The following is a 13,007-nucleotide window of genomic DNA, read 5'->3' as shown; positions in this document are numbered from 1 at the left end:
AGGCCTAAGAGGAGGTTTGGGGACACAGAGGAAAGCCTCACAGAAAGAGCACCAGCTGAGCTGAGCAGTCTTACTGATAGTTTACCAAGTATTAGGTTGGTGCAAAAGGAACTGCAGTTTAAAAAGTTAAAAATAATTGCAAAAACCGCAATTACTTTTGCACCAACCTAATGTGTTAGTTTGCTTTAAGCAAAAAGGTAATTTAAAGCAAGGTTCTGTGCTTGTTTATTTTTAAGTTCTCTTAAAACTACTACAAAGAGTGGTAGTCCTTGCTACACTGCAATCCGATTTCAACCTCTAAGTTGTGAGGAGAACTCCATTATGTTTAAGAGATACAACATTCTGGGCTAACAGCTATTCAAAGTGGCAACTACAGGCACCTCCGTTCTCTTCTGCCAACACATCCTCACTTTTTATTGCTCTGGCATTGTCAGAATGCAATACCTGAAGAATATTTAAAACTTTTGACAGCACATCATTTTGTTAAAGAGAGGAAGCAGTTTTTTGCTCCACAGTTGTAAAACATTTTCATTGCTAGATTTATAAGCACTAATTAGAATGGTCAACGCAATGGATTTTTTCATTTCTACTTCCTTCCAATAACTTGTATATACACACCTGCCTTCAGCGTTTGTCCACTCACAAACCATACCAGATAAAATGTGGTAGACAAACATCATACAAGATGAAAGAATACTGCTCCATGTCCATTTATCAAAACAGATGGTCCTGCTTCTTGTTGTAAAATACTGAGTAAGGAAGTCTTTCCTATTGAATAACTAACTGGATGCTAATGCCTTGTTTCCATTCTGTCCTGAGAAATATATTCTTCTTGAGTTTGAGAAAATGCTAGGCTACCATCACTTGAAACTTCACTTATAGAATCAATTTCATTGTCATCATTAGAGTCTACAGAGCTACTTGTCTCTTTGCATTCATCTTCAGATTCATCTAATATTTTGTTTTAATTTATTACTTTACTCCTCTTTGCTATTACGAGTAGAAAAATGAAAACTTCTGACTTTTCAACTATATTCCCTGAAAGCTAAAAGTAGACTACAAAGATGATGTCTCTAGTCTTCTTACATACCTTCTCGAAAGATGATGCAATACTTTGGGCAATATAATAGCAAACTATTGTAGCATCCTTTTAGGCAATTCCATTATTATTATTATTTTAGTCTTTTTTAACATCTTTGGAAACAATTGATGAGTAATGATGAACCAATTCCTCGGATGATGAAATAGCAAAATGTGTCAAGATACAGAAATAATTATGATCACTAATACTCCATAATGTATCTTAGATTTACAACACGGTCCAATGAACTCATGTGGTAATTATAGGAGAGAATGAATTTTATTCTATTTTAAAAATAAAAAATAAGTAAATTTTGTCTTTGTTCTTCAGAAGATCCTAAGAAAGAATAAAGTTAAAAAATTATTAGTCTTTATGAATAGCTGCAACTGCTCAAAAAAGAAACTCAAAAACTAAAATCTGGTCCTGATGTTATACTGAGGGTTAAAATTCTTTACAAATTTGAAACAGCTGTATATTATCTATACAATACCTCATTGAGTTAATAAAAAATTGCCATTTTAAGGGACAGTAGTCAAAAGACAATGTTATTACTTCAAAGCTGCAAAAATACATTGTCAACACAACTGTTCAAGGAAGTACTTTCTCAAACTTATTATTTTAACACTCTAGAAAGGTTACTCAAAATCATATGGTATCACCTAATCCTTACTGAAGAAAATATTTCACTTAAAAAAACTCGTTACATAGAAATACAAACTTTCAGATTTCAACATGTGTAATTTCTTTATTACCTATATATCAACATACTGCTTAACCTTTCAACTTCTTATACTATTTCCTTTTCCTTTACCACCTCAAGTTAGAAATTCAAAATTCGTTAAACAAAAAAATACTCGGGAAATAAGACAAAGTTATTTATTATAATGATAACTTTGAACTCTAATGACTTTAAACTATAAAACTGAATATTTTCCAATTCAGATTTAGTGAATTTATTTTTCCCTTACCTCATGGGAAATTATAAAATATAAAGAAAATCAGATTCAAGGGAGAAATAGAAGAAATGAAGATTTTGGGCCTTCTGAACAGGTAACCTAAAAAGAAATGCCTCAAAATAATTTAGACGTGTAGTCACTTACTTGGATAAACAAAGTCACCAACATACAACATCTAATTTTCTCGTCAGTTCCCTAGCTAAATCAGTTCCCTTTCCTTTTCATAACTGGGATCCATAGTTGTTCTAGCCATTATAGCTAGTACCAGAGGAGTATCTTTTGGCTATCTGAAAATGGTCAAGCAAAGAGTAATGAAAGAAGAGGACAGAATGAGGAAAGGGATGGGGCAATAGAACCCTGCAGTGTGGGGAGGAAGTAGAGTGGATCAGGGTGTCCCTCCAAGCCTCTCACCACCCCTGCTTCTTCTATACATACCCAAAAGTAACCAGTATCTCTGAAAACAACAGTCACTAATAAATCTTGGTTATAAGCCAAAGCTCTAGAATTGATTTTCTTTTGAAAAGACTAACAAAACAAAAAACTTTACAAAGTTGAAAATTATCAACTCACTGTGCTAAGTTCACGAGATCTTAAGAGTTCACTATGCTAAGACATTCACGAGATCTAGCCGAACACTTTGACAAACAACATGAAAAAGTGAAATTTCAGAACCAAAAAGAAATGCTTTACTGAATATCACCAAACAGTCTAGGATTTATTTATTCCCCCAACATTGAATATCCTGACGAATTAGGTAAGACGCAAGCCATGGGATATGAAATCACTTCAGTCTTGGGGGGATGGGAAAGGAGGGAATAAAACCTGTAAGTTAAAAAGCCTTTTCCTCGCATACGTAATAAATACTCTTTCAGAATTAACATTTTTACTATAATACAAAAGTGGAAAACAAGTAAGAAGTTTTACTTTCAAATGGGTCCTCTAATCTTTTAAACATTACGTGAAGAAACTTGTGATGAAAAGGCCCACTCCATAGTATTTGATTTCCATGTAGGTGAGATTATGGTACTCAGAATATTCAACCAGAATTTCACTCAAAAAAACAAAAAGAAAAAACAAAAATATGACAAGTACATTATGAATGAATTATGGAGTATGCATTCTGATGCCATATACATGCTGAGTACCAATCTAAGAACCACTGAGACTACACGAGCTTCCTGCTAGAGCTCTGGACAGCAAAGACAACCGGAATCCTCTACGTACGTAATCCTTTACGTAAGTAAAATAGACATTAAGAATTTCACTTAAGACAACTTGGATATTTTGATACTGTCAAGAAAATAAGAAAAGTATGTTATTTAAAGAATTTTGTTCCTTCTGAATCAACATCAATTTTCTGGAACTTTTTCTGGGTGATTATAATGAATCCGTAGTAATTAAACCTAGATTGTTAGCAATGTACTACAGGGGCAATGCAGATTTGTTTCATGCTCTGAAAATATTTTTCCCTTTCCTAATCTGGTATTTAAAGTTGTTAAAAAATCTGCAGTTTACTTGAAAACATGTCAACATAGTGTGCCATGTATGTGTGTTATTTTACTCCACTAAAAATCTCCATTCTAGAGGCAACTATTTACCCGAAATGCGAAAACTCATTCTAGGAGTAATTAGCTAGGATTTAACCCAAAGGCCAGAGGGCTGCTCTAAGTGCTTCCACTATCCTAATCTCCAAACTACACCAGAAGATGAGTTTTCATGTGAACTAAGTATAAGTAGCCTTGTTACTTAGCATAATGGATATTAGAAATCCCTGGGGTAAAATGAGTGGCATTAACAGACAGGGACTGATTGGCATACAGAATGCCCCATTGGTATGAACAAGGTGTTAAGACTCTGGAAAGCCTGGAGGGAGACTGAAGTGTTGGGAAAGCTGTCTAGGGCTCGATTCAAAAATGGCTGCTTGAAGCCACTGATTCGGAAGATGCGAGTTGCCTGGTACAGACCATTTTCTGTCTCTGATACTGTCACCCCCACCTCAGTAAATCTTTAGGGAAAGGCTAGGTGACAGTACTGAAGAGAGAGCAGGAGCTGCATTCAATTTACTGACAAAACTGCTTTTAGTGTCTCCTTGCTAATAAATATATGTGAGGGTGCAGAATTCTGGCTTGCTTTCATTGTAATCTGGTAGCGAAGCAGTAGGGAGGATACTTAGAGCTTTACCTAGCTGTAATGATTGGAGGCTAATTATCTACCAAAAGGTGCATAAATCTGGGAATTGTCAAACTGGCTTAAATAGTTTGGAAAAAAAAAAGATTTGCATAAATACAGAAAGTGACTCCTACCAAAACTTTGAGGGAAGATGTAACTGCTGATAAAATCATTTTGAAATTGAAGTCCCTGTTTTTAAAGTTTCATTACAAGAGATTCATTTTACATAAAATCTCCTCCATCTGGAATGCATTTTACGTCTCCATAAACAGAGAACTAGAGTAACTGTGAACGATTATTTTCATAAGGGTAACGCTCTCCTAAAGAATCCCTTTAATACAAACCATATGTTAGCATCTTTGAAAGAGAAGATATTCTTCAGGAAATTACTTGTCTATATCAGATCAAAGAAATGGAAACAAATGGATTCTAAAGCTTATGGAGTTTACAGTTTCAAATATTTTCTCTGCAAGCATGTGGCTTGTAAATACTGACTACATGAAATTCCACTGTATACCCAACTCATTTTTTAATATCACATTACTCTTCCAGTATGAGGTATAAGACCAATCCCAACCCCAGGTCGGCCTGTACTTGGAGCCACTGCTTCCCACATATCTTCTGCCCATGCTTCTAAAACTGGGGCATGCATACTCTCAGCGAGCCTAGCACATGCAATACACTCCCTGAGCTCAACTATACATTGTGGTATATTGTTGAAAATATATTAACATTAAATAAAACCTAAATGAAGGCGAGATAGGGACTTTGGTTTCATCCACTGATGTATTGTCAGGGCTTAGAAGAGCACTTAGCAGGCAACCACCTTTTAACTAAATGGATTCTATAAATATACCTATGTACTTACATGAGAGAGGCACAGTGCCAGGAACTAAGGATCCAGAGAACAAGGCAGACAAGGCCCCTACTGTCAGAGATCTTACATTCTAGCAGGAGAGACCATAAATATGCAGAGTAATTAACTACAGATTGTTATAAGGGAAATCATTGCTATAAGGGAAATCATTACGACACAGTGATAACGAATAATAGAGGAAATTCCTCGATAGGGTTTTAGACCAGCGTTTAAGAGAGGGAGGAGGAGAAATGCGGACAGATTTGAAATACATTTTGGAAATGGAACCCATGAGATTCGTAAATCCTATGTAACCAATAGGATTTACTCCTGGCCTGGGCAGATTTGAAATGCATTCTGGAAACGTAACCAATAGGATTTACTCCATGAGAAAAAAGGCTGAATCAAGGATGATTTCAGGTATTTTGTTTTTCTAGGTTTTTGTTGGTATTTTATTTTATTTTACACTTAAGCAACTGGGTGATTTGATGGTACTGTATATTGACATATGACTTAAGGAACAAATTTTGAACAGAAAAGAAAAAGTTCCATGTGGAATATGGTAAATTTGAGAAACTACCCACCAGATGCCAGATGCAAACCACTACCCATTGCCCCAACTGCACAACCAAAAACGTCTTCAGATACTACCAAATGGCCCCCACCCCAGCGAACTGAGAACCACTGATCTAGAATAACGCAAATTATAGATTATAACCTCCATACGTCAACATGGAAATCTCTCTAATGTTTTGTGATAGCCAATTTTCAAGATGAATTCAATAATCCCCACCTTCTGGTATTCGTGTCATTATGGAGTCCCCTCCCATACTGTATCAGGGTTGGTCTGCGTGACCAACAGAATATAAAACAAAGGGATGGTATGTGATTTCCAAGGTGGGGTCAAAAAATACTATGTGGCTTCTGTCTTGCTCTTTCTTGGATTACGTGCTCTGAGGGATGCCGGCTGCCATATCAGGAGCAAGAACCCCCCTGGAGAGGGCTTCAAGGTGAAGAATTGAGTTTCCATGCAGTCACCATGAGGCACTGAGGCCTCTTGCTAAGAGCTACCGGAGTAGATTCTTGGGAGCTCCGAAGAAGATCCTCCAGCCTCATCAAGCCTTCAGATGACGGCCGCTCTAGCCAACATCTTAATGACAACCTCATGAGAGACCCTGAGCCAGAACCACCCACCATACAGAAACTCTGAAATAATAAATGTTTTAAGTCACTAGGTTTTAGGGTAATTTGAGCTCACTAATACGAATTATACTCCTGTTGCAAACAAAAACCCTGGCAAGTGTAGGAACCCTTACCATTTAGTAACAGAATTGCTAGATTCTTTATCAAAGGACACAAATGACTGGTTATCTTTTTCTAGGCAAATTTATCTTTTCTAGGCAAAAATGAGACAAATGAGCTCAAAATTGTTTCTTCTGAATGTAAAGTGTGGTTTAGGGGAAGAAAATTAGAACAGACTGGTAACTTGATTTATGTGCCAAAATAAAACATTTTCCACTAAGAAGTCCTTGAAAATCTTCATGGAGATTCACATACCTAAGCTGGTAGCTCACTGTGTCTTCTATCCCATGATACAGCCACTAAACAGGGTTTTCAACTGGAAGAATGTAAGATTTAATTGTGGCTCAGGCTCAATCTGATGACCCAGGGAGTGACAGAAACTAAATGAAGCTCAGTTTCCCCAGATCTTTTGTAAATCCCAAAGTCACAGCCATGCTTCCTATTGCCACAGGCACATTTGTTATCCCACTTTGTATTTAAAAAGCAAAAATAATTACTAAATGAATGTGGAGTAAGTGAATCTTCAAATTTTATGTTACTAGGAATAAACAATATTCCAAGCAAATAGATCCCTATTTGTTACATAGCTTGGAAAGCCTCTTGTACTTAAACTACCTCTGAGGATCTGATGGTCTGACCTGCGTCTCCTCCAAAAGTCAAATGTTGAAATCCTAACCCCCAGTATCTCAGAACACGACTATATTTGGAGATGGGGTCTTTATAGAGGTTAAAATGAGGTCAGTAGGGAGGGTCCTAATTCCAAATGACTGGTGTCCTTATAAGAGAGGAATAGGCCACAGATACACACAGAGGGAAGACCATGTGAAGACACAGGGAGAAGAGGGCAATCTACGTACAAAGGAGAGAGGCCTCAGAAGAAACCAACCCTGCCAATACTTTAATCTCAGACTTCTAGCCTCCAATTGTGTGAAAATTAATTTCGGTGGTTTAAGCCCGTCTGTGGTACTATTACAGCAGCCCTAGCAAACTCACACAGAGGGTCATCTGGCTGCCTTTGTGCTTCCCAGGTCCTCTGTGATCCCGAATCCAGTCACTTCCACTGATCACAAAAACCATGTCATCAGAAAATTAACATGCAGACCATGACTACATTCCCAGAGTAAAAAAGTATGTCACAATGATACTAGATTCCCCAAAAGTATCCACTGAATTAAAGCCTCTCTTATTCTGGCCTTCTTAACGTTTACCAATACTTCTATTATCAAAGAGGGAGAAAAAAATAGAATAAACTCAAACAATTTAAGGAGAAATAACTGAAACTGGCAACCATCTCCAAGTTGACCATAGAAAGGGTTACTGAATCTTGAGGACTATAACCCAGGGCAAAAATTTTACTGAAGGAATGCCCATTTTCTTGAATATGGGTTTAGAGATGATTTACCAGTAAAGTGTTGATTTTGAGCAAGTGGAATGGGGAGGGTGGTGTCCTCACATTAATACTGATTTGGCTATCACTTAGGATAATAACCTCAGGCAAACTGTTATAGTTGGTAGGACTGAGGGAGAAAGCAAAGCTATCAATGAATTAAGATAGTTGGGAATAGCTGAGAATTTTTAAAGAAAAATAAGAGTAATAACAAATTATTCTGAAGTCTATATCCCATAGAAACAGGACGATATGAAAAGGACAATTTACTACATTGAATACCAACTATACTTGCTGAGCATTTCTTATGCCCAGTGCTGTGATAAGTACCAAACAAGCATCTCATTTAACCTGCACACCAACCCCCTAACAGGTATCAGACATCATCTCCAATCAAAAATAAAAAAATAAGTTCAGAGGTTATATAATTATATAAACACACAATATATTTATGTAGAATAAACATACGATTATGATTACTTTCATATTTTTCCCTTTTTATTGCTTTTTAAAATGTGGCTACTAGAAAAATTTAAATTACAGGTGACTTACATTTATATTTCTATTGGACAGCATTGTTCTATATACTACACATCAATTAGCCTCTTCTGAAAATCTGAAAAGTACTGTATTTGATTAATCATGGTAGACATTAACTAGAAACCGGAGGAATTAAGTTTCTGAAAGTTTTCAACTTACAAAACGAGATGAGTTATCATTTTTCACAGTCTTCGCATTTCCAAATGATTCCAGAATAGGATTTGCTTGTAAAAGCTGCCGTTCAAGTTCCCCCTAAAAGACATTACACACACACGTATACACACACACACACACACATAAATAAAAGCAGATGTATGTTAATCCAATGTCTTTTCTCTAGTACTAAGGGAAAAAACAAAACAAAACAAAATACTGCCTCTTTTCCTCAGTTATTTCATTTAGTTTGCCATCCAACAACATTTGTTGGCTTCTTATTCTTGGTCATAAGAGGCTCTGCTGAAAGAAAAAAATTTAGCGTCTATAAAGTGATCACAAGGAAAATAAAATGTCACATTGATCAGAGAAGATAAATTTAAGGACAGGGCACATAAATTAGGCAGAGAATTCTGAAAATAAAACAAAGAAACTGGCTTTCATGAGATGAAATTTAGCATGATACTTCAATCAAGAACATATTAATACTTATATGTTATAATTACTGGTATAAAACTTGCAATTTTTGCAAGGGTTTCACATAATATCTCAATGACGTAGACAGGGCCATGTCCTCATCTCCACGTTCAGAGATGACAAAGATGGCGATGCTGCTGACTTCTTGCTCAAATTTAAAAGGCTAAATATAGAGTATTTGATATAAGGTATGCTTTACTCAGTGTCATATATGCAAATTAGATTATAACAGATTTCACAAAAAGATGTAAGTATATTAATATGTGCTTTAATCATGAAACACAATAGAAAGCTGTATGAGAAAGCATGATGTCATTTCTGGCCATGAAAAGCACTAGAAAGTAATGCTATATTCCTGGAGTGTAATTTCAGAATTATACTGTGTGATTTAAATAAATTTGCTTTTTTCCAAACACAAATCTTACCCCTATATTTTAAAATACCCACAGTATTCTAGACCTAAAGAAAGAAAAGAATAAAAACCACTGGCAAATGTGATTCTCAAAGCAAAAAAGGAATATAAGGAACCTCACATAAGATCTGTTAATTAATCGCCAACTGATAGGTGATTCATTATACTAGAGTCAAATCCAGGAATAAATAAATATACGCCAGATATGTAGTCTCAGCATCTGACCCTAGTTGGGACTCGTTTACTCAGCTGAAAGGGTGAGGAAGTGTTCCTGAGGCACATGACATGGTGAGGAGATATGCTCCTTCTTCGTCTCCTCTGTAGCATTTACTTGGATTGTTCAGACCTTCACAGGGCTTAATTACAGTCTATGATTGTGTTCCATTGAGACTAGTCAGGAACCAGTCCTTTTCAGAACCCCAAGCTATGTGAATTTCACATTACAAAGTATCGATAGACTCCCTTTCTTGGCATTAGAAAATATGTTCCTTGTATAGTGAGTCTTCTAGTTTATGAACTTCAAAACACCAGATTATTTCTTTTTTTTTAAAAAAAACCACCAAATTATTTCTTAGGTAAATCTTTCTAAATATTATATGCTACCAAATTTCTTAAACATGGTATCCTGAACCAATTTTAATGAATGAAAGTCATCAAGAATGTTGGTTATCACTCTGTGATATAACAGACTGCCTTTCCCCTTGAGGTCAGTGGTCACTTCCTTCATTGTGCCCATGGCTACCATCTTTCAAAGCCCTTGGTGTACTGGCTCTGCAACAATTGTCCAAGCTCTAGAATCCTTTCTAGCTCACTCAGAACGTATAATTAGAATGTAGAAACTGTCAGAAAACACCAACTTTTACAACCTTTACAACACTAAACACCTACTGTTAAATCAAGGAATTACAGAATAGAGATTTCTTAAAATTATCACTATCCCTGCCAAATCATAATAAAAATACTTTAAATAATAATCTACCTTTAAAATGTTTTTCTAACTTGGAGGTAAAACAAGTATTGCATATCCCATTTTAATATTCCCTAGATATGGCTATAAGGATGCTTTGGGTCAAGTTTATTGATTCTTTTCCTTTGTCTTGTGAGTGTATGTGTAGAGAGAGAGAGAGCGAGAGAGTGTGAGAGAGTGAGAGATCTACTAATTCTATTCTTCCTTCTGTTAGCTTATAGTAATTGGCTGTATCCTTTGCACCAAGCTTAGTAGTACAGTAACGGGTCAAAATGATGCGCCATGAATGTTTGCTGAATGAATGTATAATCAGAGGTCCTAAAACATTCTAGTATTTGGGGAAGGGATGGTGGTGAGCTAAAAGGTGACAATAAGATTAAGGGTCCTCATAGTCACCATTTACTGGGACTTGGGCATTTCCACGTCCCTGTTGTTGGGGCCACTCCATTAACAGTGCTGTGGCATCACTTGTGTCGTAATGGATTTGTGACATCAGTGAGACCAAGTAAAGATCTCAAAAACTCAAATGAATCACAAAAAGCTTGACACAAAGCTAATATCATAAAACACACAAAAATGGCTTTAAATTAAGAAACTACCACTAAATTTGATCATTTCTGTGTTGAGCAACTTTACATTTAGATCAACAGTGCTAAGATCATTCAACCAAATTATGAAACCATTTATAAACCACCAGGCACAGTGACTAAATGTTAACCTTTCCGCTAGAATTGGATGGGCAATGTCCCTTATTTCTATTCTATATGATGAGAAACGTCACTTGGGAAGGTGGAAAAGCAGTATTAACTAATGAAATTATTTTTAAAGTTCTAAGTATTTAGAATTATTTGATGCTTTAAAGGCTTACCAATTGTGATGAAAACCTGTGTTTATTATAAAGCGTAAAATACACACTTGCTAGATGGGAGATACAGGATGAGTTTGAAATTGGTAAAAATACCTCTATCAAAACTCCAGTTCAGCCAGCAAGGGTACTCAGGCTGAGGTCATTCTGCACCTTGCAGGCCTGACAAGGCAAAAATGTAGGCGTCCCACTGGCCACAAGAGGAGGGATAAAAGTAGGTGGCAGCAACCAGTCATGTTATTGAGAAACAGACTCTAATATCAACTGGCAGGATTTAATTTCTGTACTTGCTACTTACTATCTATCACCTTTTTGTCTTAGTTCAAGGCAGTTTAGACCAGTAGATACAAAATCATCCTGAAGCTGTTGCCTAGATTTGGAAGACTCAACAGTCAGTGGGGCAGGTGGGCTGGCTTGAAGGAGTCATTCTTAGGGGATAGTGATGCTTTAGAAATTAGTCATTTTCAAATATCTCTGAAAATGCACTGTGTTCAGGCTTTGGTGTGGCACTGAACACTGCCAACTTTGAGGGTCTGTACAGCAATCTATGATGAGGGAAGGGGATCGTAAACTGTACTTTATCCCCGGCTGGCTGGAGGATAAAGCCAAGTAAGATTTAATTTTATTATAAAAAATACATCAAAAGTTTATAGGTAAACCATCATTTAATGTTTACTTAAATACTGCGATCTTAATTTTAAAGAGTGATTTCTATTTGTTCATATTTCCATAAGGAAGATTAAGTTTCAAAGGCAAAATTTAAAAAAGAGTGGTCACTTCACACTGCCAGCTTGGCTATAATAAAAAGACAATGACTAGTGTTGGTGAGAATATAGAGAAACTGGCACCCTCAAAAATTGCTGGTGGGAATGTAAAATTGTGTTGAAAAACAGTTTGGTAGTTCCTCAAAATGTTAAACAGAAAGTTACTATGATCCAACATTTAAATTCCTAGGTATACACCCAAGAGAACTGAAAATGTATATCCACACAAAATTTGTAAGCAAATGTTCACTGCAGCATTATTCATGATGGCCAAAAAGTAGAAAGAATCCAAATGTCCATCAATTGATGAATGAATAAACAAAACGTGACATATTTAATATAACAGAATATTAGTCAGCCATAAAAAGGAATGGAATATTTATACATGCTACAACATGGATGAACCTTGAAAACATTATGTTGAGTGAAAGAACAGTCACTGAGAACCACATATTATATGATTCTATTCATATAAAATATCTAGAACAGACAAATTCATTGAGACAGAAAGTGGATTAGTGATTTTCAAAGGGCTGGGAGGAAAAGGAAGGTGACTCCTAACAGGTATAGAATTTCTTTTTGGAGTGATGAAAATGTTCTAAATTGCAGTGATAATTGCATATATTAAAAAAACACACACCACTAAACTATATACTTTAAATGAGTGAATTTTATGTACATGAATTAAATCTTAATAAAGCTGATTTTTTTAAAAAGATGAGCAAATAGACAAATAAGTAAGACTCAAAATTAGGAGGTCAGAAATGCCTTCCCTTTTGTTTTCACAATTCATACTACTGTCTAGTGGTAAAATGCTAGAAATTTATACAAACGTTTCCTGGGATCCTGATTAAGTTTTGGCTATTCAGTGTAAATTCACAAACCAATGATATCAAGCCAAAAAAAACCACTGACTTTGCAAAGTACAGATTTGCAACATTCTAATTATTACTTTGCAGCAGTCATCCTCAAAAGGGGGAGAGGACATCATGAATAGAGGCACCCCAGGAGGCAGAAGGGACTGCGGGCAGAGAGGTCATTTCTTATAGAACCCTCTTCAGGGTGTCCCCATTCCCCA

The 13,007-nt window shown here is 36.0% G+C and overlaps 1 protein-coding gene across 9 annotated transcripts in view; it reads right to left on the bottom strand.

Moving 5' to 3' along the window:
• Positions 1-13,007, bottom strand: part of MYH10 (myosin heavy chain 10) — a 133,848-nt gene that overhangs the window by 71,719 nt on the left and 49,122 nt on the right. For all 9 annotated transcript variants that reach the window (XM_074320490.2, XM_074320489.2, XM_019745120.3 and 6 more), the window contains one exon: positions 8,451-8,543. In XM_074320490.2, coding sequence (XP_074176591.1) covers positions 8,451-8,543 — 93 coding nt within the window. The remainder of the gene's footprint in view (positions 1-8,450; positions 8,544-13,007) is intronic.

The sequence above is a fragment of the Rhinolophus sinicus genome, chromosome 12 (assembly GCF_057876585.1).
Source record: "Rhinolophus sinicus isolate RSI-liver-muscle chromosome 12, RSI-T2T, whole genome shotgun sequence".
Classification (NCBI taxonomy): Eukaryota; Metazoa; Chordata; class Mammalia; order Chiroptera; family Rhinolophidae; genus Rhinolophus; species Rhinolophus sinicus.
This window is presented reverse-complemented; position numbering and strand designations above follow the sequence as displayed.